This window comes from Gadus chalcogrammus, chromosome 12, assembly GCF_026213295.1.
Source record: "Gadus chalcogrammus isolate NIFS_2021 chromosome 12, NIFS_Gcha_1.0, whole genome shotgun sequence".
Classification (NCBI taxonomy): domain Eukaryota; kingdom Metazoa; phylum Chordata; class Actinopteri; order Gadiformes; family Gadidae; genus Gadus; species Gadus chalcogrammus.
The window spans coordinates 17,806,040-17,832,980 of record NC_079423.1 but is presented as its reverse complement, the minus strand read 5'-3'; the positions used below and the strand labels follow the sequence as shown (position 1 = coordinate 17,832,980).

The 26,941-nt window shown below is 49.8% G+C and overlaps 3 protein-coding genes across 5 annotated transcripts in view; all 3 read right to left on the bottom strand.

Annotated features, from left to right (window-relative positions):
• LOC130393537 (basic proline-rich protein-like) overlaps positions 1–26,941 on the bottom strand; it is a gene marked incomplete at its 5' end in the record, with an annotated part of 100,403 nt that overhangs the window by 66,700 nt on the left and 6,762 nt on the right. The gene's annotated exons all lie outside the window — the stretch shown is intronic.
• Positions 163–7,238, bottom strand: hs2st1b (heparan sulfate 2-O-sulfotransferase 1b). Of its 2 annotated transcripts, XM_056603741.1 has the most exons (8): positions 6,386–7,238; positions 5,488–5,726; positions 4,783–4,868; positions 4,352–4,490; positions 3,765–3,862; positions 3,320–3,477; positions 1,840–2,057; positions 170–1,723 (listed from the first exon to the last, which is right to left on the bottom strand). In XM_056603741.1, the coding sequence occupies exons 1-8, from the start codon at positions 6,510–6,512 to the stop codon at positions 1,643–1,645; spliced, it is 1,146 nt and encodes a 381-aa protein (XP_056459716.1). In that variant the 5' UTR covers positions 6,513–7,238; the 3' UTR covers positions 170–1,642. The 2 variants fall into 2 exon arrangements, with proteins under 2 accessions (XP_056459717.1, XP_056459716.1); XM_056603742.1 differs by having other exon boundaries at positions 163–2,057.
• Positions 7,345–12,314, bottom strand: LOC130393147 (claudin-18-like). 2 transcript variants are annotated; one of them, XM_056603746.1, is made up of 5 exons: positions 11,077–11,667; positions 9,864–10,028; positions 9,093–9,240; positions 8,884–8,994; positions 7,345–8,390 (listed from the first exon to the last, which is right to left on the bottom strand). In XM_056603746.1, the coding sequence occupies exons 1-5, from the start codon at positions 11,294–11,296 to the stop codon at positions 8,249–8,251; spliced, it is 786 nt and encodes a 261-aa protein (XP_056459721.1). In that variant the 5' UTR covers positions 11,297–11,667; the 3' UTR covers positions 7,345–8,248. The 2 variants fall into 2 exon arrangements, with proteins under 2 accessions (XP_056459721.1, XP_056459720.1); XM_056603745.1 differs by lacking the exon at positions 11,077–11,667 and adding an exon at positions 11,936–12,314 and having other exon boundaries at positions 7,347–8,390.

Genomic DNA, 26,941 nt, shown 5'->3' with positions numbered 1-26,941 from the left:
GGGGGGTGGGCCCACGCCCCCCTACTGACACACACACACACACACACACACACGCACGCACGCACGCACGCACGCGCACGCACACACGCAGCCCTCTCAGTCCCCGTCCTCCAGAAGGGAACGGAATTGGGGGGTAACGGGTTTGGGGTGTAACGGGATTGGGGGGTAACGGGGTGCACTCACTCAGTAGTGGGCGTGGTCCTCATTCAATGGACCACGTGGGGCTGGACGATCCAAGTTGATCACAACTGTAGTAGTGCTGTGTGACCTAGTTACTAACAAAGATGGATGCATGCGTATATACGTGTAAATATACGTATGTTTTATATCTTTATATAAATATATATATATGCAGATGTATGCATGACACATGTCTTTAGTTATATTTATATATATATTCATATCTTTATTTATGTATCTTTATGTATTTATGTATAAATATATATTTGTTTATGCATCTGTATATATGTTTAATCTAAACAAGCACATTTAATTATTATAATAAGCTGCAGTGAAAACCCTTACAAATCTCCTCAGGGGTGCCAAGGGACTTTTAGACCCTGAAGTTTACTCAATTATATCCTGCATATTCAAATTCTCCAGTTACAATAACCCATAAATGTAACGATATATTTATGTTTAGCGGATTCCAAACGGGAAGTTCCAAGAAGATGGAATGTTGTATAATATAATAATCTCGATTCATTCGTCAAAGAGCTGCATTCACAAATGCAACATTAGTTTATTAGCTGTGTTACAGAATAGTGCAGCAAATGAACAGTCAAGTGCACATTTCAAAGTTCAAAGGTTAAAAATCTCCAGCAACTCGTGTCAATGATATGTCTCAATCGACGCGGAAACACAAACATAAAACCAAACTAAACCAACACTGTGACAGGAACGGTGAGGTGGTTATCTACTGCCCACAGAGCGGGGGATGAAGGGGTCAAAACGTCACTTCATCGCTCTAAATTGGTCCCAGGAATATATATATATATATATATATATTCAACACTGCATGATAACGCTGCTCACGAAGAACAATCCCTTGATACTCCCCCCATCATTCTAATTATTGGCGCGTGAACATTAGGGGTTAAGCTCAAAGTGTAAAGACGGCATAGAAAAACAAGATGGCAGCTCCAGCATTAAGAAAACCCTGAACCTGTTTGGAGGAGGAGCGGCCAGAAGATAACTGAACCAGAACTCTGAGCGCTCAGTGAGCCAGCTTCAAGAGTTCAGCTGAACACCGAGCTCTCACTGAGCCAGCTTCAAGAGTTCAGCTGAACACCGAGCTCTCACTGAGCCAGCTTCAAGAGTTCAGCTGAACACCGAGCTCTCAGCGAGCCAGCTTCAAGAGTTCAGCTGAACACCGAGCTCTCAGTGAGCTTCAACGACGGGTTCAGCTCGGCTGCTTTCTAACACAAGAGCAGCTTGTGAGGAGAACATCTCCTTCTGCAACATGGAGACCAATCTCTGACCAATGACGCCAAAGCTCAAATTCCCGACCACAGCCGAGTGGGACCCCCAGCCCTGTAACCCTTTACCTCCCACCTCGTCTCCTCCGACCGTCTCATGAAGCCTCCTGGGCGCTCCTCCTCCTTGTAACCCGTAGATCCATGTGAAGGCCACTGTTTGGCGCTCACCGCTCAGACCAGAGCCATGTCTCTCCCCGGTGGGATCGTTCACTGGACCAGAGCCGTGTCCTAGGGGCCGGGCCGGGCTTGGGCACGAACGGTTAGCATTAACCTGACAGGGTCCGTGCCCAAGCCCGGCCCCTGGCCCCTGGCCCCTGGCCCCGGGCCCCGGGCCCAGCCCCGCCCGGCTGGGCTAGCTGACCTTGGGGTAGATCTTCTCGTAGAAGAAGCTCTGGGGCAGGACGGAGACCACGCCGTCCTTCTCCCGCACGGCGTGGTCGCGGACGAAGTGGAAGTGGTCCTGAGCGAACAGGTAGAACTCGTTCTCCATCTTCCAGACCTCCGACTGCCGCAGCCGGGAGAGCGTCTCCGGGGCCAGGGGCTTCTTCTCGCTGGTCTTACGCAGGTGGGACTTCTTACCTGAGGGCCGTACAGGAGACGGGCCGTTAGACCAGGGGTCCCCGGCCGTTAGACCAGGGGTCCCCGGCCGTTAGACCAGGGGTCCCCGGCCGTTAGACCAGGGGTCCCCCACCGTTAGACCAGGGGTCCCCCACCGTTAGACCAGGGGTCCCCCACCGTTAGACCAGGGGTCCCCCACCGTTAGACCAGGGGTCCCCCACCGTTAGACCAGGGGTCCCCCACCGTTAGACCAGGGGTCCCCAACCGTTAGACCAGGGGTCCCCCACCGTTAGACCAGGGGTCCCCCACCGTTAGACCAGGGGTCCCCCACCGTTAGACCAGGGGTCCCCCACCGTTAGACCAGGGGTCCCCCACCGTTAGACCAGGGGTCCCCCACCGTTAGACCAGGGGTCCCCCACCGTTAGACCAGGGGTCCCCCACCGTTAGACCAGGGGTCCCCCACCGTTAGACCAGGGGTCCCCCACCGTTTCAGCACCAAGGACCGCTTTGATTCTCCAAAAAATGTCACGGACCGCGGGGGGGGGGGGGGTTGGGTTATGTGGCGCAGAGGTTGCCAATTCGTATAGTGTTGTGCATGCATTCATTTAAAATAACTAGTTCCAGTTATTTATGAACAGTGAAGGCAACAAACTCTTAAAAAAAGAACGTCACCTTGAAGTAGTAAGTAACATCTATCAAGTGTAAACATGCACAACACAAAATGTCAGTAAGGGAACTTAACGTGCGTTTGTGAGGCCACAGAATAGGCTACAATTCATTTTAATCAGTGGGAGCCCTGTGCTTGTTTCCCTGCAACAAGAAGGTTCCATCTGGGGGTGATGGAAGACAGTGACACCCCTAGCGTGTTTGAAATGACCAATCGATTGCGCAATTTTGTTTTAGATGCAGTCATTGCCAAAAACCCGGCCTCGCATAGGTACGTGGTGGGAAGTGGAAGCAACGTTTTCAGCGCTTTTATGGATATCTTGGGATACTCCGCTTTGGTTTTGATCCAAAAACCCGCCAGAGAGGTTTGCGAAAGATGCAAACATGTTATATGCAATCTAACAACTGTGTGTGTGTGTGTACCTGTGCGTGCATGCGTGTGTCTAGTGTTTATTGTGTGTGTGTGTGTGTGTGTGTGTGTGTGTGTGTGTGTGTGTGTGTGTGTGTGTGTGTGTGTGTGTGTGTGTGTGTGTGTGTGTGTGTGTGTGTGTGTGTGTGTGTGTGTGTGTGTGTGTACCTGCGTGTGCGTGTCTAGTGTTTACTGTGTGTGCGTGTACCCGTCCTGTAGAGCTGTGTGGCTCCCCTGAAGAAGCGTGGCAGCACGGCCTCCAGGATCATCACAAAGTCCTCCAGCTCCTCCGTCAGCCCCACCAGCAGGTACTGCCTCACCAGGTTGGCCTTGGCCGTCTCCAGGGCCCAGCGACTGCCCACTGTCCTGGGGGAGCACACCGACAGGGCCGGGGTTAAGGTGAGGGGTAAGGACCACCACACCGACAGGGCCGGGGTTAAGGTGAGGGGTAAGGACCACCACACCAAGAGGGCCGGGGTAAGGACCACCACACCGACAGGTCAGGGTTAAGGTCTGGGTTAAGGTCCACCACACCGACACCAGGTCAGGGTTAAGGTGCAACGTCCAGTTACGGTTAAGTTAAGCGTTGAGTTGAGAGTAATGGGGAGAGTTAAGGTAAGGTTAAGGTAAGGTTTAAGGTAAGGGTATCTCACCAGCACTCTGAATGATGTCCGCAGAAGAAGGGAATCTGGAGCCAGAGCTTCTCCGCAGCGCAGTCCGGCCCCCCGCTGGCCACGCACTCATCAAACGTCTGGAACGCACAACGCACACCTTAACACGCACTCATCAAACGTCTGGAATGCACAACGCACACATTAACACGCACTCATCAAACGTCTGGAACGCACAACGCACAAGTGAACCTCACTTTAGTACACCATCAAAATAAATTAATATTATGCTACATAGATAGTTAGAGATAGTGATCAATCATGTCATTGGTTTTATATTGTGAAAGGACCATCATCACAGACTTTACAAGAACTTTGCACACTCCAATATACTGTGATTATATAAATGTGAACTACTGGCACTTTATCATTTTGACTGTTTGTTCGGTTTGTTCTGTTTGTCCTTACTTTAGCATTTACTCTATCATCTATTCCTGTTTCCCTCAGCACTCCTGTGTTTTTACTGCATTTCTCTATATCCTGTGGTTCCCACTGCTGCTGTAACAGAGGAGCCCCCCCTCCGGGGTGTTCCCTAAAGTCACGACTCAGGCCGATCTCCGAGCGAGGACCTTTTTGTCGCCCTGCTTCCGGCGCCGCAGTCCGGGCCGGTAGTCGTCTCCGAAGCGCAGGAAGTAGTAGTAGGAGACCAGGCGCTCCACGGGGTCACGCACCACGTTGACGTACGTGGGCTTACCCTCCGCGCCGTACCTGGAGCACAGACAACAACCCGGCTCACTTCCTGCACTTACGCTCAAAGACTGCACTATCTACATTTACATTCACAGCATTGGGCAGACGCTTTGATCCAGAGCGATTTAGAATAAGGACATTTGTCAGAGGAAAGAGAAGCAACAATATATCTCTGTCGGTACAGTGAGGAGGTTCATAGAACGAAGCACTAACAATCACTAGGTTAACCCATTCCCCGTACAACACAGTTAGCTAGGAGGAGGAGGGGGAGGAGAAGGAGGAGGAGGAGGTAGAGAATGAGGAGACTCACTTGGAGAAGTCCAGGTAGACGACGTGGCCGTGGTAGAAGGCCGGTTTCATCTCGCTCCACGAGGTGACGTTGTGTACGAAACGCACCTGAAGACAATGGAAACACGTCAGGCGCAGCACAGGAGATCTCAGGGGACATCGACAACAGCCCAGGAAGTATGAACCTCTTCCTTCAGGGAGTCCGTTCAGCTCATGAAGTCAACAACAACAAACATGACACTAATGAACTAACCTCATCCTGCTCTTTAACGTGATGTAAGTAAAGCCCCTGTAAGTGGCTCTGGAAAATAGCGTAGATCAACTATGACTGATATAAGACAGATTAATAATAATATATAATGTGATACCAGAAGTGGATCCAGGTGGGAGAACTAGAGGCTCACCTGGTCCAGGTAGGACCCCCCGAGGCTCACCTGGTCCAGGTAGGACCCCTAGAGGCTGACCTGGTCCAGGTAGGACCTCACCTGTTCCAGGTAGGACCCCCCGAGGCTCACCTGGTCCAGGTAGGACCTCACCTGGTCCAGGTAAGAGGACCACAGGCTCACCTGGTCCAGGTATGAGCACCAGAGGCTCACCTGGTCCAGGTTGGACCTCACCTGGTCCAGGTAGGGCCACCAGAGGCTCACCTGGTCCAGGTAAGAGGACCAGAGGCTCACCTGGTCCAGGTAGGACCTCACCTGGTCCAGGTAGGACACCAGAGGCTCACCTGGTCCTGCAGGGACAGCACAGGGTTGTTCTTGGAGGTGTTGATGTGCAGCACGTGGAAGCCGTTCCTCCCACAGAGGTCGTAGGCGATGTTGGTGAAGGAGGTGCTTCCTGTCTTGGGCACGCGGTTGTAGATGACCACCACGTCGTCCGCCTCGCTCAGAGACGGGGTCACCTGACCCCCGGCCCTGCCCTTCCGCGGCTCCGACTCCGCCCCCTCGTCCCGGGCCATGGTTCTCTCTGGAACAACACGGTTCCGTTATGAAGGCGGGGCTTCATAGGAGTCAGAGTGCAGTTCTCAAAGAGGCCAGGAGGTGGAGGCATTGTAAACTACCCAAACCATGTTTATGTGTTTGGTATGACCATATCCTACTTTATTCTTGATTTATGGGAGGCTTGACTCACTTTAAACATCTTAACAAGCTGTTCAACACCAAAACGTGCTGCAGCCAGCCAATGCATGTCATTGAGCACAATGCAAATTAATGATAATCTCTTTTATGGATGCATTGGGTTATACCAACAAAGATGAAAGAGTGTCCCTGGATATGTGTACATAATATACAAGTTAAATACTGCTTGCTTTACTGCAGTTAAGCAAGTTATCGAGACTGTGTGTGTGTGTGTGTGTGTGTGTGTGTGTGTGTGTGTGTGTGTGTGTGTGTGTGTGTGTGTGTGTGTGTGTGTGTGTGTGTGTGTGTGTGTGTGCCTATATAAAGTGTGTGCATGTTTCTATTTAAAGTGTGTGCATGTGTCTAGATAAAGAGGGTGTGTGTGTGTGTGTGTGTGTGTGTGTGTGTGTGTGTGTGTGTGTGTGTGTGTGTGTCTCTATATAAAGTGTGTGAGCGTCTGTGTGTCTGTGCTTTGATCGCCAGATGAATGCGTTGAGTTCCCCTCACCCAGGACCTCTCTGGACTCCTCTATTCTCTGGATCTGGTTCTCCATGAAGAGCAGCGCCAGTCCGAACGCCAGGACGGCCAGGAGCTGGACCTTATGCGGCATCATGGTCCGGAGGAGCCCCATCATCAATCCTCACACCATGCCCTGGTCCCGCTGGGAGGCCAGGGTTCGGAGTGCCTAGCAGGAGCCTGGACTCACTGGTCTGATCACGGGACCGGGACCACAACACGGAAAAACTCGTCTTGGACGGAACTTTAACTAATAAGCTAATAAGCTACCGAGTGTCTCGTGTTTACTTCTGACCAAACATACAGCAGTAGATGAGTTACCGAAGTACTCGACCCAACCTCAGCTGGTATTCGTGCGCGTCCAGTCCGCGACGTGAGGCTTTAATGCTGCGTTCGAGGAACTCACGGTGATGATACTTCCGGCTTGTAAGCGCTGTTTACGTTGCCACATGTAAACTGGTAATGGCGACTAGGAATTGTTGTCTTCCTAAAGGGTCGGATAAGTGCTTCCGTTAAGCGGCTTCATCATGCATTGACATTTTCAAGTTGTAAAGAAAGGGAAACGGTACCATTGCTGTCTTCAGTCCCACATGACTTGAACGCACCACTGGTGGATTTGGGTCCGTTTGGGATGCGGGGAAGTATTCGCTTTGGGACAACTTGTGGCCAACCATCACGGTTCATCACGGTTCTAAACTGTTCCTAAGATTGATTGTCACGCCTTTTTGTAGTCTGGTTGGTTTTTTACTTTTAAACATGTGTTTCTTTTTCCGATTCGCAATGCATTGTTGGAGAAATGCAACGTCACACATTCGACACTACAGGCGTTCAGCAACCAGATGGCGCCAGAAGTTTGGGCAAGAGAATCAAACGGTTAATCGAGGACAAGATCCAAGAGACCTTCAATGCGTCCTGGGTGGATGAGTGTGTGTGTGTGTGTGAAAGACAGAAAGTGTGTGTTATTCTCATTCTCCTTGGATAGGCCTTAAAGATAGTGACATATTGTCACTATTATTGTTTCCATATTTATTATTTATATTTATTGTAACACACACATCAGAAACACAACCAACCAACAACTCCATTATAAACTGCTAATCCAACAGTAATTACACGGTTAGCTACAGTTTAAAGTCAAGTTGAAACTAGAAAATAACTTTTGAGAAAAGGTATACAGTCCGTCAAACACGACCAACGAGTTTCAACGATTAAGTCGGACAAAGGAAAACATTCAGTCAAAACACGGAGAATAAAGTAGGCCTAATTTATATCAACATAGATTCATAGGATATAAAAGAAAGGTTTTATGTATCAGAAAATGGGGAATACACTTATATGTAGATGGAGGAATATTTAAAACACAAACATTAAGTACCCCTCATCACACTTTTAAAACGGCCCCCGAAACATCACTTCACCAAAACGATTTGTTTTGTGAATAATGTGGCCACAACAACCAAGATTTCAGCGACAAAAGCACAAGATAGAGGGCATTCATTGGTTGCCAGGGATACGGTGAGGATGGATGTTTGGTCTTTCACAAGCAGATCATTGTGGACCTTGACAGACCGCAGAGAGCATGGAGTTTGGGTTAGGAGTTTGCAGCAGGGGTTATTAAACCGAAACACCAATTCAGTGGGACCGAAACCACGAGAAAACTCTGAGCACACAAGCATTGGTGATTCGCTCATTTTAAACTAATCGGTGCTGAGAGTTTTCTGAGGGTTCTGTGCGTTGGAAGGCTGACCCAACTCCAATTGGGTCGTGACCCATGTTGGGTCCCGATCGCAACTCGAATCCCGCTGGTGGAGGGTGAGGGGGGCTCCGTTCTGCGCTCTGTCGGGGCTCTGCCCGCTAGACGTAGTCGAACCTCTGGTTCTGCTTGCCCTCCACGCTGTGGGTCTTGTAGGAGGCGTTGTAGATGGGGTGGTTCCTCACCTCAGGGCGGTACCCGGTCCTCTGGGAGGATGCTGCTTTGTAGGCAGTCCCGTCGTACCTGCGGCAGACACGGAGAGACTCGATGTTATGGGTGGACAGAGTTTATACCCTTTTGGTAACACTTCATAATACCTTTAGTTCCTTATAAATCAAATCCATTCAATTAATTAAATTCAATTGTATTTGTGTAGCCCTTAATCCCAGGTAGTCTCAGAGGGCTTAACATTATATATATTTATCAAACATGTTGAATGATTCTGATGATTTATGATTCAAATGTTGAACTAAGTCTTCAAAGTCTGACATCTACGATATAAGTAGGCCTAATGCGTATTTCATGTCAAATCCAGCTTTTACTAACTGCTTGTGGATGGCTTATAACGTAATTCATATTATTATGAATTATTATATATCGTTTGAAAGTACAAAGTGTAGGCCTACGTCATTTTTCCCACCATGACGATGAATCAGTGGAAAAACACTCGCAAAGGAACGAAGACGATTTGAGTACAAGTAAGTCAATCCCTTGGTTTTTATTGACTAATAATTACCGTTTGTCCTCGGAGACCATTCCACGGCAGGCCAGACACATCAGGACGCCGCCAATAACCAAGATGGCCGACCCTATCCAGCCCACAAAGAGGGCGGGGCCAAACGTGTACCTGAAAGGACACATCAACAAATCAATGACGAATGAAAGAACATAACAGCCATCGCGGCCTCAGATGCGACCGGATACAGGAAGTGAAACAGAGCTTACTGTGGCCGGAGGCCGCTGCCCATCCCACTCACACCCCCCATGCCCCCCCCTCCCCCGAGGCTGAAACCCCCCTCGGCGTAGTTGTTGAACCGGAAGCTCTGCACGATGAGGTTAGCGAAGGCCGACACGCCCGCGATCCCACACACACCTGCACGGCAAAGATCAACAACAATTAAGAATGTGTTAGTTGATGAACAAGAGTGTGTTAATCAATACCATGAGGGTCTTTGTTTGAATCGATTCTATCGTCATTTCTAGTTCAAACTGATTTACTTTTATCATGTTGATCTCAAACTCAAATCCACATCGTTTGTCTTCTTGTGTGCGATACATTCTTTATATTTGCATGCCCGATAAAAACCTACAAATGGTTTGTAGCACTATAACTATTATTAGTATATGCTAGACGTGCACCTCCTAAAATGCGCAAATTGATTGGTTCGCTATCTCGGGATATTGGGCAATATCCCACGATTGAGATCTCAAACTCGGGATATTGCGTGACGGTCGTCTCGTCACGCTAATAAAAACAAATAAAACATCAATAAAAACAAATGAATCCCGGCAAAAAGTGTTATCTTGAATATGTTTGGAGTGTTCACGTGTAGCATATACTAAAACAATCATCCACCTCAGGCTCCGTGAATAGTGGGGAATAGCCCCCCCGAGCCCTTCGGTCTCGGGGGGCTATTCCCCACTATTCACGGAGCCTTCGGCGAATAATTGCTAATTATTCAAACAAAATGGCGGCAGAGCAGCCAGGAGGTATACCGGCCAGCAGGTTGAGGATCCCGGCGGCCAGCGTCATGGTGGCCTTGATGTTGTCCTCCATGTTGCCCATCTTCAGACACTTCAGGGCGAAGATGGCGACCAGGCAGCCGATGGCGCCCAGGATAATGCCCACGATCATCAACGCTCGCACCGCCTGCAGCAGCGCTGGGGTCAAAGGTCAACGCATATAGGTTAACGTTTATAGTCAGAGGTCAACGGTTAAAACAAAAATGTCGGCTTGGGGTAGAATACTTTAAATATGTTAAAGGGTGACGGAAATAGATGTTTTTTCAAAAACAAAAGCCGAATTAAATGCAATTCGACTTCTCTGTTTTATTTAACCTAGCGCTGACACCTCAATGAAGAAATAAATGTAAAAGACAGGAAACGATTGAATGATTGAACGGTTGAACGATGTATTTTTCTATTTTGGTCCAACCCTCAGTGTGAGGGTTCCCCTCATCTGAAAGCCTCTGCTTCCAAACGACTTTACTCTCAGTATGACAGTGGATCCAGAGCCAGGTCATCAAGGAGCATCTAGGGGTGATACATCTCATGGATGCCTGCTGGTAGAGCGAAGACATCACGGTTTTAACCCAGTGCCTTTGGGCTGGGAGTCACACCCAGAATCCCACCCTACGGCACCTTCCTACTCTTGAAAAGGTTTCCAAAAGAAAGAATATGAAGCAGATCCAATAGATCGCCAATAACACTTTCTTAAAATGTTGTAGTTCCAATAGATCCATGAGGAGGAACGCTGTCTTCAAGAGTTCTGACCAGACCCTCCCTACGGATCAGACCTTACAACACTGTCCCTTTGGATCAAACCTACCAGGCCGTCCCAGTAGGCTATAGTAGGACTGTCCCCCCTGACGGTCAAACCTACCCGGCCATCCCAGTAGGCTATAGTAGGACTGTCCCCCTCATCGTCAAACCTTACCAGGCAGTCCCGGTAGGCTATAGTAGGACTGTCCCCAAGACGTATCAGACCTGACCAGGCCTTCCCAGTAGGACTGTCCCCTGACGGATCAGACCTGACCAGGCCTTCCCAGTAGGACTGTCCCCTGACGGATCAGACCTGACCAGGCCTTCCCAGTAGGACTGTCCCCTGACGGATCAGACCTGACCAGGCCTTCCCAGTAGGATTGTCCCCTGACGGATCAGACCTGACCAGGCCTTCCCGGTAGGATGGTCCTCTGATGGTCAAACCTACCAGGCAGTCCAAGTATGGTGAAGTAGGGGCGGCACTGGGTGGTGCCGTACGACGTTCCCACGCACGAGGCCCAGAGGCCCGAGTAGGTGAAGAAGTTTGTGATGACGGTCCCGGAGCGGTCCTGCAAACTCCACATGTCCATGACGGTCGCGGCCGAGATCAGGAACAGGCCGAGGGCCGACAACATGAACCCGATTAACTGGATCATTGAGGCGGCCATCTTAGATCACAGAGTGGTGGAGTGGGTGCCAGGGAGCAGTGAAATGGCCGGAGTCCCCACATCGTTATCAATATGTACTCTGAGGAAGGAGCGGCTCTTATCATGTTTACCTCCGCTCTCTTTGTCTCGGTTTCAGTAAACGGCGCGGAAACGTCATTGTGAGCGTTTGGTAATTAAGGGCGGGGCCATAACCGATTTGGAACGAGGTGCGGCACTCCTAAAAGAATTGAAGGGGAACTGTATTCTGCTACCGTTCACAATAACAAATCGTTTTGGTTATTTTATCATTTTGGTGGAATGCGTCTCAAGGCCGCATTCAAACACACACATTCTAACATCACAACCAGCGCCTGGCCTTCTCGAGGCCTGACTCTCTGAACATACGACCTCATGCTGATTCCATGGCGATCTACGTAGTCAGAGCTATTCTTGTGATGGGGCGTTTGACCCCAGCAGAAAGGTTGTCTGCCGCCTGACCTGCTTCCTTAACCAAAACGACCCTACCCAAACCTGCACCGTTACGACATGTACCTTAAACCCCTGGCACGTCTCGGTAGATAAAAGCATCTGCTACCAGACCGAAGCGTAGAGGGAGAGCAGCAGGCGAGGGGAAGGAGTGGAGGACCGAGGGAAGCGTACCTGGCAACCCCATGATGGTGAAGTACGGCCGGCACTCGGTGAAGCCGGAGCTCTGGCGGACGCAGGCCTTCCAGAGGCCCGAGAAGATGTAGACGGAGGTGACGGGGTTGTCCATCAGGTCCTGGGTGGCCCAGGGGTCCATTGCGGTCGCCACGACCATCCCCGCCACGCCGATCAGGCTCAGGATGAAGCCCATCACCTGGCACAGAGTGGCCGCCATCCTGCACTCTCTGGACTCTCGTTGGGGTTAGAACCGGATAAAAAACTTAAAATTAGGCGCGACTCTGCTGCGTTGCTACAGGTTTTTTAACGTCTGGACGTGGTACTGGTGCAGCAGGGATTGGGAAGGACGTTCGCTGTGACCCTAAGTGTTTACCCAACGTCTTTAGTCACTGGGCGGAGCGATCTGGGATCTGATATTTCGCTGGGTTTCCTTGCAACTTTTCCTCTTCAGCTTCTGAGTGACGTGTTGAAATAAAAACATTTCAGCCTGAAGAGAAACCTCTCCATGTTAGTTTACCCGAACCCCTTTATCCAAACATATTCAAATTGGCGTTCACGCGTGTTTTTATTCATTTAATCAGTGAAAGGAGCGCCAGGCCTTGGAGGATGAAATGTTATTTAAAAGCTGAGTTTGTAGAACACAAACAAGTTTGAAAAATTGTTTCGAAAATCGTTTTTGTGGTTTTATCATGAAAAGTGCAAATCTTTAACTGTTCACAAAACAGTGAGCAATGTTGAATTGTATTCCAATTGTACTGTTACATACAATACCTTAAGTCAAGACTAAAGGATGGGTATCGGCGGCTGGGGGGAAGGTAAACATGGAAGAGTTGGCAGAAATATGTACATAGGCAGGAAGTAGAACAGGACTGTATAAGTATTAGTAGAGATTAATGACACTCAAATAATCAATTGTTTATCCTGAGGGTAATATTGTTATTCTCTCCTATTTGAGATTTAGAGTTGTCCGACTTTCATTAATACTTATTTTCTTCTTCCTATTTAATTATTATTATTACTATTATTATTGTTCTGATATTATTATTATAACACACTGTACACATGTTGTATGGTAGTCTTACACTGGGGCCTAGTTGTGTTGGGCTGTGTGTGTATTAATACACAGTACTCACAATGTACGTATACACAATATCAACAGAGTAGAACTACTATGTTTATAAAACACATTTGATGCAGTATATTTGTACAGCAGGACCTTGCTGTGTGGGGCAGTGTGGGGTCGTACTCAGCAGTAACAGCAGCAGTCCACAGTATTGACAGAGTGGTCTGACTGTTCAGCCACCAGCCAACAGCCAACCGAAAAGCAAACACAGATATGATTGTGGAGCTGAAACGCTGATAGCATCCGATACTCGCGCACGTTGCATCGAAACTAGGCCGCGTTTCTTCATTTGATCGTAGACCGCCCTCCATCAGGGCCAAAGGCTGATCGATCAATCACAGGGGATCATTTCATATCATGAATGTAGCAATAGAAATAACTCCAGTGTTTCTGAAAGGTTATTAAATGATTAATCCTTTACTGGAGGAGCACTTATATTGGTTTAATAGGGCAGGGATAGTCTATCAAGGAGTTCTGACTCCGAGCCTAAAGGCACTGGGTTTGAGTCCCATTTCCCCAGTTTACCTTTAGGCATAATTTAGGCAGTATAACACATGATACAAATGATGATGATGATGATAAGAATGTAATTTTATGTGTAATATTTCTGTCAATTGCTGTGTATTTGAAAAAGTTAGACTGAATGTAGTATCAAAGTAGTATCAATCACGTGGCATTGGTTATATATATACCTAACTCTTCGGAAGTTCAAATCAAAAAGGAACTTGAGTAGAGGAAGTGATACTGAGTCATTGATAGTGATGGTGTTGGTGTTTCTAAGAGCAGACAGTAGGTCTCCAGCAAGACATTACATCAACAATCAACTGTTATCGAAAAAGTGGTTCAACACCTGCCAGTCAAATCAGAGAGCCAATTAAATCCCTCCTAGCTCTGAGGTCCCACCCTCAAACCCTCCCCTACCTGGGGTAGGGGAGAGAGGCCTGCTCCCGCCACGCTGCCAGCCAGTGGAGGACCCCCAGTCCTCTGCCTCGGGGGTCTGGGACCAAGATCACTGATCGCCCTGCTACTGTTCAGCCATTTATCAGACACACCTTAAATAGGAACTTACAGTGACAGGACAGAGACAGGTCGTTAAGGAGCAGGTAGGGGTTAGACAGTACAGAGACAGGTAGGGGCTAGACAGTACAGAGACAGGTCATTAAGGAGCAGGTAGGGGTTAGACAGTACAGAGACACGTCATTAAGGAGCAGGTAGGGGCTAGACAGTACAGAGACAGGTCATTAAGGAGCATTTAGGGGTTAGACAGTACAGAGACAGGTAGGGGTTAGACAGTACAGAGACAGGTCGTTAAGGAGCAGGTAGGGGTTAGACAGTACAGAGACAGGTCATTAAGGAGCAGGTAGGGGTTAGACAGTACAGAGACAGGTCATTAAGGAGCAGGTAGGGGTTAGACAGTACAGAGACAGGTCGTTAAGGAGCAGGTAGGGGTTAGACAGTACAGAGACAGGTCGTTAAGGAGCAGGTAGGGGTTAAACAGTACAGAGACAGGTCGTTAAGGAGCAGGTAGGGGTTAGACAGGACAGAGACAGGTCGTTAAGGAGCAGGTAGGGGTTAGACAGTACAGAGACAGGTCGTTAAGGAGAAGGTAGGGGTTAGACAGTACAGAGACAGGTCGTTAAGGAGCAGGTAGGGGCTAGACAGTAGAGAGACAGGTCGTTAAGGAGCAGGTAGGGGTTAGACAGTACAGAGACAGGTCATTAAGGAGCAGGTAGGGGTTAGACAGTACAGAGACAGGACGTTAAGGAGCAGGTAGGGGTTAGACAGTACAGAGACAGGACATTAAGGAGCAGGTAGGGGTTAGACAGTACAGAGACAGGTCGTTAAGGAGCAGGTAGGGGTTAGACAGTACAGAGACAGGTCATTAAGGAGCAGGTAGGGGTTAGACAGTGCAGAGACAGGTCATTAAGGAGCAGGTAGGGGTTAGACAGTACAGAGACAGGTCATTAAGGAGCAGGTAGGGGTTAGACAGTACAGAGACAGGTCATTAAGGAGCAGGTAGGGGTTAGACAGTACAGAGACAGGTCATTAAGGAGCAGGTAGGGGTTAGTGAATCTTGCTCTATGATTCCTATTGGTAGTCTGTGGACATTGGGGATCGAACCCAGTACTTTAAACACTACAATATATTGCCCCTAACTTTAACCACTTTAACTTGAGAGAATAACAAACAAACCATCTGCATTTTAATGTCTTCCTGTATGCTTGCTCCGTGTACTAGCAGCTCGTCGCCACTAGAGGGCAGAGTCTGTGCGGGAAAAGACAAGTTAGTGGAGAAGATAAACATTTTATTTTTGAAACCTTGCCTTAAAAGGGAGGTTGCCCTTTTCTCCTGAAGCATTACCTCACATTAACTAAATTGTGAAAAGGTGGAGCATAATTATCTTTTAATAATACACATAAAAAAAACGAAGTATAAAAGCAAGTGAGTGTCTGACTGCCAGCCCAGGGGTAAGCCTTCTGGGTCCGAATCCCAGCGTCCAAGTGAGGCGATTAGAAGGGAATTAAAGTAGTTTAAGTAAACAACCGAGTTCTACAACAATAACCAAAAGACGAAACTCATTTAATTCCACACTTTCCCCCTCTAATGTATTTCTTTATTCCTAGCGTCAGGGACACAATGGGCTGAGCACGCCTCGCGTCCTGTGACAGATGAGGGAAAAACATCAAAAAATCCCACAGCAATTAACCAATCAGCGTCCGGCAGGACGGCGTGACAGAGTGCACACATCAGCGCACGACAGCGCCGCATCCGTTATGCTTTCAGCGGGCCGAGATCTAAATTAGAGAACCAATTAACTCTGCTAATAGCCCTTTCCCGTTTCATCTGCAAGACAATGGGTCTGAAGAGGAAGCTCTCACAATATCCTCTTTCTGCGCGAGCCTCCTTGTTTCCCCTTCAATTAGCCCGGCGCTTTCTGTGATTAAGTACCTATAATTATTTTTCAATTAAGGCTTTGATCTGCCGTGTGCATGTGTACACTTTCCCCGGCGCGCCTGGAAGAATGAGCGGGAAGCGGTGAATTTGTTCGCCAGTGTTTGCGGCGGGAGGGACTCCGGTCTCGGGGCTCCGCCGGGACATCCGTCTCCCCCCCTCCGCGGGAACCGGACGGAAGCGGCTGAAACTCAGAACTACAGACTTGTGTTTGTGTTTCCTTTGTCGACAAGTTTACCGTTTCTCGGGTTCCTCCCCGGCGAGATGACAGCGACGGTAGCCATGACGACAGGCAGCTTCAGTTTAAAAAGACTGCGTGTGTGTGTGTGTGTGTGTGTGTGTGTGTGTGTGTGTGTGTGTGTGTGTGTGTGTGTGTGTGTGTGTGTGTGTGTGTGTGTGTGTGTGTGTGTGTGCGCGTGTGTGTGATATGTTGACCACCTGCTGTGAACTCAGTACTTCTTACACACAGCATGTTAGAACAAGAAACCAGTAGAGAGACATTAACATTGACAATACAGTACATAGACACAAGACATACATAGACTGCTGGGCCGACCCACAGCTCGGCAGAGGGAGGAGAGAAGAGGTTAATGATGTGAACAACTGCTGCCAGGACCTCAGCTCCACAACACAGAGCAGACTGGGACCAGCATCACAACAGTGGGGCAGTATCTGGTGGAGAGTGGTGAAAACACAGGAAGCTTTTTATAAAGGACGAATGTTGGGCAGTATAGGTATTGGTGTGGTATGTCCAACGATGGTGGTATTGTGAATGCGTTCGAAAAATCAATATTAGAGTTGATCAACGTGAAAAACGGTCTTTATCATTTCTATTCAAGTTATCCAAACTATCATTGTCTCCTACCTGAGGTGTTTAGTTTAATTAATTTCATAATCTTGACTCTTCTCTGTATGTACGTTTCCCTGATTGATTTGGGATCCATCAGGTATTATCAACATTGTTGTTCCAAACTTTGACTGTGCTAGCTAGCTATCACTCAACTGTGCTATCTAAATAGCATTCCACTGTGCTAGCCAGCTAGCTGTCAGCTGTGCTTACTAGCTAACTATCCGTCACTCCACAGTGCTAGCTCGCTATCATTCGACGGAGAGACAGTAATTAACGGCTGTACTGTAATTAAAAGACTAGGGGCCTCTTAGGGGCCTTAGGCTGCTAATGAGTTGTGACATTCTGGAGGTTCCGCCCCCACCTCCAATCTCCACCAACCAGACGGATCAAGACGGATGGATCCGACTCTCTCATTGGCCCGGATGTATCAGAGCCCCTCATTGGCCGGGACGCCCGAACCAGCGAAAAATAATAAATAATGAAACGAGAGCTTCGTGGAATAAATAAAATAATAAAAGAAATGGATCAGGGGGAGCGTGTGCTTGTGTGTGTGTAAAGATGTAATGTGTGTGTGTGAGCGAGTGTGCACGTGTGTGAAACATTTAGTGTGACCTGGCGGGCCGGCCATCCATCAGAGCAGCGCCTCATTATTCTAACTAGCCACTTCCTTTCTGCGCCGCCGAGACGCCATCAGCTGCAATCTGCATGCCAATTATGGGCCAGACCCCCTGATACCAGCATGGAAAATGATCTGTCAGCCCAGAGAAAGGGGAGGGGGGGGGAGAGAAGGGGGAAAAGTGAGAAGCCTTGTGCACGATACACCTCCCCTCTCCTCTCCCCCTCCTCTCCACTCCCCCCCCCCTCCCTCCCTTCCTCCCCCCTCCTCCCCCTCTCCCCCTCCTCTCCTCTCCACCTCCCCCCCACTCCTTCTCCCCCCCCTTCCTCCGCTCCTCCCCTCCACTCCTCCTCCTCCTCCCCTCTCCTCCTACTCCTCCGTCCCCCTCTCCCCTTCCTCCCCCCTCTCCCTCTCCCCCTCCTCCCCCTCTCCCCCTATTCGTAGTGACAGGGCTTCCTAGGAAATTAATCTATGGAAGCAGAAGAAAAAAATTATAAATGTAGCTATTCTCCGGCGTGGGACGGAGGATGGGGGGGGGGGGTTCCGGAGGGCAGGGGGTGGAGCTGCTGATAATTGCCAGGGAGGGGTAGGGGTGGGGGGGTAGGACGAAGGGGTGCAGAGGGGTGCTGGGTAACAAAGACACGCTGGCTGAATGTTAGACTGAGGGCAAGAGGGCCGGTCGCGCCGTAACGCCTGCCAGGTATTCACCTCTTCCTCCTGCTCCTCTCGCTTCCCTCCTCCTCCTCCTCCTGCTCTCATTCACCTCCTCGCCGATCAACGGTGAAGCAGCGAGGAGCGTCAGCCAGCTGATCTCCTGAGCACCGAGCTCATATTTAACGCCACCGCCCGGGTCACCAACCCCGCTGGATGAGCCCGGAACATCCTGCGCTGGGACGTCCGTTTCACGCTCATTTAGGGTTCCTCGTTTAAGGTTTCCTTGGCGGCAGAACGGCGGGAAATAGAGCTGTCGTGGAGCGAGAGGCCCGGCTTCACCCGCCTCAACGTACCCCGTGAGACGGGCGGACAAAAGGGTGTCACGGCGGGGACGCGAACGCACGACGGAGTGACACTCCGTCGACGGGCTGTGAAACAAACAGTGCCGACGTTCCTCCTCTTCGTGATGCAACACTTCGCTGGGAAACGACAACACCGAGGAAAACAAACCATAAACCATAAACCATAAAAACACCCCCTCCTCTTCCTCCTCCTCTTCCTCTTCCCGGAGAAGAAAGAGCTCAGAAGGATGTGAACAGTGGCTTTCACGCACAAGAGAGGCGAAGAATTGCCTTTCCCTCTGTCTGCCTTTGTGCGGCGTGTGTGTGTGTGTGTGCTTTGATTAAAGACACAAGATTCTTTAAGCACATTAGGGCCATTTTTTCCAATTGTCTCCCAGCCTCTGCCGTATCCTCCCTCACAGAAGATGGAGACGGCAGCACAAAGCTCTGCTGGCCCTCTTACCCCTCCTCTATCACTCTGAGCAGGCCCACAGGAGCGCTGCGAGGCGGAGGACCAGAGAATTATGATCTCCTGGAGGGGGGAGAGGAGCAGAGCGGGGCAGAGGAGGCGACAGCCGGGTGTCTTATCGGCGAGGAGGCAGAGGAGCACACAAAGAGCAGACCATGTAGTCTCCCACCGCCTCCTTCATCCTCCCTTGTTTCAGTGTTCCAGGACACCCAGGGCAACATGTACGCACTACAACACTTCCCAGAGGAACAATGCACAAACCCGGGTCTGAACCCTCTTGTGTTACGTTGTGGGTAAGGGGCGCTGCCTCTGCACCCGCTGTTCAAACCTTCGCTGAGCCGGTGGAGAATCAACAGCGCATTAAACATTCGATATGCAATTATCCCCGTGCGGCGGTCCGACAGCAGGACGCGGTGAACAAGACTCCACTTTGAATATCCTGCTGCAACGCAGCGAGCCGGGCGGTACGAGGCGCCGAGCGCCGGCCGGTCAGCCGGTCGTCCAGCCCTCCAGTAATAATTAAGAATCCTGTCGCGCAGTCGTCAGGACTCAATTACACCTCTCGCCGGCTGGGTCGCGCTGTGTGACTGCGAGCGATGTGGAGACACTGGAGTTGTCATCGGAGAGGAGGAAAGAGAGGGAATGAGTGAAGGGGAGATTATTGTGGAGCCGGGATTTCGAACGGGGTTGGAAAGCCCGTGTCAGGAGGTGAGCGCTGAACGCGGGTGACCGAGCGCTCCCAGAAAACATGAAACTATTATTTCCGATTAACAGAACGGAGACTTTGGTGGTGCGTTAATTGGAAGCTTTGGCTCACACCACTTTTCCAATTACTTTCATGCTAGCCGGCGGTTAATGCCGTCACAATGGACAGTAAGAAGACGTCTCTCAGGCCGAGTGTTCTGCATGCGATGCGTGCGATGGCGTCTCTTCGCGGAGAACTATGCGGTCTGTAATGCATTGGGGTGACATGACAAGGGGACATTGTTATAGAGACACACTCAACATTATCTGAAGGAAACGCTTTTAAAGGACCGAATTAAAGTAGGATCCCCAGAATGGAGCCTTGTGGGACGCCTTTTGGAAATGCACATATTCAATAACCCAATACTGTCCGTCAGAATGTTACTCATTGAACTTATCTTCAAGACTACTTTCTGATTAACAAAAGAAACGATGAGCACAGTCGTTGTTTTCATGACCGTACTGTGAGCTTGGTGGATTAGCATTTAGCTTAAAATTGCTGATCAGTCATTCGAACAATTTAGACGAACAACAAGCTGATTGTTGATTCTGGGAGGAACCTTCATCCGGAAGTGTTTCTACACGTCTACAATGGGGGGAAGGCGGCGGTGAGAATTAGCAGATTCCACACTTCCTTTCAAACAGAACTGACTGCTCCTACGTAACATTCGCTGGGAGAACGTTTCCTTTCGCTGTGCTAATGCACACATCCCAAACCGACAATACAGCCGGTGTGCCCCTCACCCTGGGTGGAAGCTCTCCGGGCCTCGGCCCAGGTACCTATTGTACCCTCAGCATAATCCCTTTTTCCAAGTTCCACTGGATTACAGTTGTAGAAATACTGCTGTGCAAAGTGTACTGAAGTACAATCGCAGCACAAAGGAGAAGCAATAAAGATGATCACCTGTTCCCTGACGGCGGCGCGCTCCCTTGACCACTTCAAAGAAAGACGTATTGATTTCATAGCTTTTTCTTCTGCGGCTTTAATTCATTTCTGTTCGGTTCGCGTTTTTGGGAGAATATATGATTTTGTTCAACAATCGAGAAACTGGCGTGCATACAGACGTGCATATTCACACCTTTGAGCAGCGGGTTGAATCTTCAGGGTTTTTTGTGTCAGAAAAGTGTGAACTAATAAAAGAGTAGTTCGGTACAGAGAGAGAGTTCCCTTCTCGCTTAGCTACTCAACCTTGTCTAAAGGCAGGCTGGGTAATGTCCCCAACACGAGCGATCTGCTGTTGATCTCCGAAGTGCGGAGGGTACTTTGAAGAGACATAATACCCGTCTTAAAAGCTGTTCAGATCGACTGACCTTAAGACTTCACAGAGCGGCCGGCAGAATGCAGAAAAAGCTCCTTCACTGACCCCATTTTTAATTTGGTTTTATGACTATTGAAAACTAAACTTCTTAATTACTACCTCAACATAAGCCCACACTGACACACTAATCTCTTTCATGTACGTATTATACGTTCGATTCCGAGGCGTCTGATTGGCCGGGAGCAAAAGAACCTCAGGTGATTTTATAATTGCTTCCAGCACCTTCTTTCTGAAGCCTCTCTCTCTCTCTCTCTCTCTCTCTCTCTCTCTCTCTCTCTCTCTCTCTCTCCTCTCTCTCTCTCTCTCTCTCTCTCTCTCTCTCTCTCTCTCTCTCTCTCTCTCTCTCTCTCTCTCTCTCTCTCTTCCTCTCTCCCCTTCAGAGCGATGGAGAGGGAAGGGAATTCCTAGACGCAGTTAAAAGATTATAGCACCAAGAGAACATTGAGGAGCGAGAGAGAGAGAGAGGGAGAGAGAGAGGGAGAAAGAACATTGAGGGGCAGGAAAAGAGAGAGAGAGAGAGAGAGAGAGAGAGAGAACATTGAGGAGCAGAAAGAGGGAGAGAGAGAGAAAGAGAGAGAGAGAGAGAGAGAGAGAGAGAGAGAGAGAGAGAGAGAGAGAGAGAGAGAGAGAGAGAGAGAGAGAGAGAGAGAGAGAGAGAGAGAGACGGAGGGAGTTCTGAAACGCTCCCTCAGCACCATGAAGATCCGGCCCAAACCAGATTTTATCACTGTGTGAATTAAAGTGTGATTTCGGTGGACTCAGCACGACAACTCCAGTCGCCGGGTTATTGGACGAGTTCCCTGCCTGGACAGGCCAGGGAACGTATGCAAATGTGTTAGAAACTCTCTGCCCGCAAACGGCAGCTTGACACTGATTTGTGTTTGATTTATTTAATTTCTTTCTCTTTTTTCTTTCCATTTGACCAATTCTCATATTCAACCCTCGTATTGGGCTCAGGCCGCGGTCTCTGTGGAATCCTGTCGCAGAGGAGAGAGAGAGAAAAAAATAAATTAAAATCCATCAGCTAATGTGTCGCTCGGTAATGAAATAAGAATCTGACGCGCGGCCATTGAAATGCAAAAGAGGTGTCCTGGTGTTACCCAGGCCATTTATCATGAAGCGAGGCCTTCTACTTAATAAACATGAGCTACAGTGAATTATTACTGGGCACGCCGCTATAACAAACTTCTCAAAGTGTGCAGACAAAGGGGTCGAGTATATTATTTTCCTTTATGTCACTCGGACGGATGGTCTAAATGGGTTTCCTCAAGTTGGGGAATTTCACACTTTCTTCTGGCGTGTTTTATATTTTGTCCTCTTTCACACAATACAGTCCTTTACTCCAGCCTCTGTTGAGGGGGGGGGGGGGGGGGGAGGGGAGAGAGGGGAGAGAGGGATGAGAGGGGGGAGAAGGGGGAGAGGGGGAGGGGGGGAGCGAAGAGGGGGGAGAGGGAGAAAAGAGAGGGGGGAGAGAGGAGAGGGAGAAGAGGAGAGGGGAGAGGGGAGAGGAAGGAGAGGGGGGAGAGGAAGGAGAGGGGGGAGAGAGGAGAGGGAGAAGAGGAGAGGGGTGAGGGGGAGAGGAAGGAGAGGGGGGGAGAGGGGGGAGGCGGAGGAGAGGGGGATGGAGGAGAGTGAAGAGAGGGGGTAGAAGGGGAGAGGAGGAGATGGGGGAGAGGAGGAGAGGGGGGAGAGGGAGGGGGGAGAGGAGGAGAAGGGGGAGAGGGGGAGAGGGAGGGAGGGGGAGAGGGAGGGGGGAGAGGAGGAGAAGGGGGAGAGGGGAGAGGGAGGGAGGGGGAGAGGGGGGGAGAGGGGAGAGGGGGAGAGAGGGGAGGAGAGGGGGGAGAGGGGGGTGTCAGTCGGAGGTTGAGGAGGCGCTCCAGACCTTTAATTCATCGCTGCCAGGCGCCCGTCTCCTGGTTTCTTCTCCGCGTTCCCAAAGCTATCTTCTGCTTCTTGAACTGCAGTGTTTTTCCAGAAAGTTCCCTGTTCCCCACAACAACAGCGTCAACACCTCCCTGCGGCCCCGTGGAGGGAGGTTTTGTGACTTGGATAATGATTCATTATGACGGGGTAATCTTGTGATTGCACCCGGTTAAAAGGAAATAAGTGTTTGCTTGAGGAACGGCGTGATTGATACATGGGCCCGCAGCGTTCGAGGAGTCGTCATAAAATAATTCTCCTGCGGGCGCTGCACACGGCGGGCTGTGATGGATACACAGAGCAGCGCTAACCAGGGCAGTCTGAGGATGACTGATGAAACACCGTGTAAGGTCTATCACGGCACACATCGTGTTTACCTCGCTCCGCCCAGCACAGCCTGTCACGCGCTAACACGCGCTAACACACACGTGCTAACACACACTAACGCGCGTTAACATGAGCTAAAACGTGCTAACGCGTACTAACACTTGCTAACACTTGCTTACACGTGCTAACACGTCCTAACACATGCTACAACACGCTATCACATGCTAACACACGCTAACACACGTTAACACACCTATCTTTCCAACTCGTCAACCCAACTGTGTTCAGGTGACTTTGCGATGCTACGTCCAACGTTGATTCCGTAGCACGAAAAGCCAAACTTCGCGGCGGTCGGAACAGAGACAAACGGCGGTTTCTGCGGCGTCATCGCCCTGGACGCTTGAAGAGGGCTAATCTCCAATAAAGAGAAGGAGCAGGAGGCGGGACTCCCAGCCGCCCGTCAAACGGCCCGGGGTCGTGCTAATGTGTTCTCACCTCGGCGCCGCCGGGCGCCACGCAGACTGACGGCTGTCACGGCGACGGTGATGTATGCGTCCAGTCTCTACGCATAATTGATACAACACGTCTGCGCGCGGGCCACCATAATGCCATTATCATATCGCCAAATGTGTTTAGTGCTCCTCGGAGACTCTCCGGCGAATCAGCGTGTCCCGACGCGGGCCGGGGCCAAAGATTAATGATAAACATGACAGCGACAAATTAAACTTGACGGAAGTTTGCATGTTAAAGAAAAACACACACACACACACACACACACACACACACACACACACACACACACACACACACACACACACACACATGGTGGATATCCCGGAGCTCAATACAGGAGGATATTTGCATGGTAATCTGTTTCCTGCTCTGGAGCTGCTCGGGGAAACAGCAGAGTTTACTGTTTTATCACGCAGGGTGCAGTGCGCTTTAATGTCGTGTTTTAGGGCCGTTTTGTACCCGGCACTTCGGCCTCGTCGTGTTAGGACATAAATTGTACATTTTAAAACTGTTCATCCGTCCACTTTATCCTCGTAAACTGAATTTTCTCATTGTTTATTCTGTAAACATTATCTTAATTTCCGATAAGGTACAAATAAAAAACACTAGGTTGATATCAGACACTAGGTCATCAGCCAGCGCTAGGAATGTAACCAGTGCTAGGTCATGAGCTAGTGCTAGGCCAGAAGCGAGCGCTCGTTCATTACCCGGCACGAGGCCAGTAAGCAAGTGCTAGCCCATTATCCAACGCTATGCCAGTATCGAGTGCTAGGTCATTAGCAAGCGCTAGGTCAGTAGCCAGCATTAGGCGAGTAGGTTAGCTGCTGACCTAGCGCTCTCAACACTCTGTCAATCGGGAGCTACGTGCACCTAGCGTCGATACCTCCCGACCCGGTGTCTCTCTGCTCCTACTTTGAAGTACCGGGTGACGTACTTCCGCCACCTCTCCATGGAAACCAGGAACCCGGGGTGACGTTCCGGTGGAAACCGCCCAGAGGGGCTGGCGGACAAAATGGAAGCCGTGCGCCGCCCCCCGGCGGAACCTTCTAAACGTCCACGGTGATATCCCTTTGTGCGTCGAGAAAGGGGCTTTTGAAATGCATTAGCGATACACCCTCGCTGAAGAAAGCCCGAGCAGGGATTGGAACTACAGCAAAGAGAGGAGAAAATGGAGCAGGGAAATGGGAACACTGCAATCCTTTTTTTAAAGATCCCCCGAGCCGCCTTCACATCTCCCCTTTATTGTGCGCTGACAACTTGATACCGCAAAGTTAGATATAAATATATAAATGTGTGTGGATACATCCCCTCCTCTCTCAAAACGCTTCCCTTTCACAGAGCCGTGGCTAATTTGTTTTTAGGTTCCATAAAACAGTCTTTTCTTATTCGCGAGGCGCTGGCTATACGTGGCGTAAAATCCCCCCCATAATATATGGTTAAAAGCACATTACTCTGTGGCATACAGCGGTAAGAGTTAAGAACACAGTTAATATTCACAGCTGGAGAAAGAAGAGGAGAGAACGGAGAAGAAAAGAAAGAGGGGATTGAGCCGGCGAATAAAACACCCCCCTCACCCACGCGCGGCGCACTCCCCTCTCCCCGGAACACTCGAACAATCACCGCTCACAATCCTATCCTTAAACCACGGGAGCGACATAAAAGAGTTTCAGAATATAGGGATAAGCCCTTTCAGCTAGTCTAAGTCTTAAGGCAGCCTCGCTCGCAGCCCAAGCGTTGCTGTTGCCACTCTAAATAGATATTACAATGATTCAGGAACAATGCGCTGGCAGATTCCCCCAGACACCAAAATACACATACGTGTCTGTGCGGTGAAAGGGAGGCAAACATTAGCAGCGAGCGACAATACCAGGGCCTCCACGGAGCAGGGGAGAGCGAGATTAATGTCTCGGGGGGAGAAAGGAGAAGATTGCTCTCTGGGTGTTGTTGTTGAGATGCTTTGGGAGTCTTAGACAACCCCCCCACACACACACACACACACACACACACACACACACACACACACACACTCCCCACCCGCAGTACAATGCCTGGGTGCTGATCCAACCGGCTGACACAGGGTCAACTCCCCAACCCCAGAAGACAATGGGACCAGCCCTATCACTGGGAGGCACTGGGAGGAAGGGTCCATGATGCCAATGCACCCAGACCCAGTAGTAGGGGGTGTACCGGCCAGCCTCCAGTGTTGTGGAGTGTGACCAGGAGTCGTGAGCCCATGTACTGATACTGAGATCGCTGCATTACAGGGGTCTGTGAGTTCACCAGTATTCAAACTATCTAATCTCAATACACATTAAGAGACAAGAAGTGCGGTACAGCACAGGATTACATCACGAAAAGAGACAAGCTTATGGTGTTGTGTTTCACCAGGCCAGGGCCATTTAACTTAAGACCTATTTATTAGTATTATATCATTTATCCCAGACAGAATGTTGTTATTCACCTCTTCCAGTGTAGTTAACCAGTATATGACTCGTGTTGTTCTGTTTACCAGTATAATGTATAATTCAGTCATATTTTTGTTGTGTTTAATATTATGACTATTATGACTTAAAATCGACCAGTATGACCTATAGACTACCAGTATACACAACCAGTATGACCTATAGACTACCAGTATACACAACCAGTATGACCTATAGACTACCAGTAAGACAACCAGCCCGACCTCCAGCATTACCTACCAGTAAAGACTACCAGTAGGACCGACCAGTATAGCCTACCAGTACGACGATTGTAGCACAGTCAGACCAGTGCAGCCCACCAGTAGGACCAGTGCAGCCCACCAGTAGGACCAGTGCAGCCCACCAGTAAGACCATTGTAGCACAGTAAGCCCAGTGCAGCCCACCAGTAAGCCCAGTGCAGCCCACCAGTACGCCCAGTGCAAGCCCACCAGTAAGCCCAGTGCAGCCCACCAGTAAGCCCAGTGCAGCCCACCAGTAAGCCCAGTGCAGCCCACCAGTAGGCCCAGTGCAGCCCACCAGTAGCCTGCTGGTGTCTTGGAGCTCTGTATCTGGTGTAAAGATGCTCTCCTCACTTGGAGGAGGTGGGGATTAGCAGCTGCATGTTTCTCTGGCTCCACTTAAGCTGTGCCGAGGGCCCCGGGGCTCCGGAGCAACAGCGGCCCTTGTGTCTCCTCCACCAATCCAAGATTAG

Coding starts and splice junctions, on each gene's coding strand:
- LOC130393147 (XM_056603745.1), bottom strand. CDS start 12,155: ATGGCGGCCACTCTGTGCCAGGTGATGGGCTTCATCCTGAGCCTGATC. Junction 8,995..9,092: donor GGCAGCGGCCTCCGGCCACA/GTAAGCTCTGTT, acceptor GTGTCCTTTCAG/GTACACGTTTGGCCCCGCCC. Junction 8,391..8,883: donor ATGGTCTCCGAGGACAAACG/GTAATTATTAGT, acceptor TGTCTGCCGCAG/GTACGACGGGACTGCCTACA.
- hs2st1b (XM_056603741.1), bottom strand. CDS start 6,512: ATGATGGGGCTCCTCCGGACCATGATGCCGCATAAGGTCCAGCTCCTG. Junction 5,727..6,385: donor GGAGTCCAGAGAGGTCCTGG/GTGAGGGGAACT, acceptor GTGTTGTTCCAG/AGAGAACCATGGCCCGGGAC. Junction 3,478..3,764: donor GGACATCATTCAGAGTGCTG/GTGAGATACCCT, acceptor GTGCTCCCCCAG/GACAGTGGGCAGTCGCTGGG.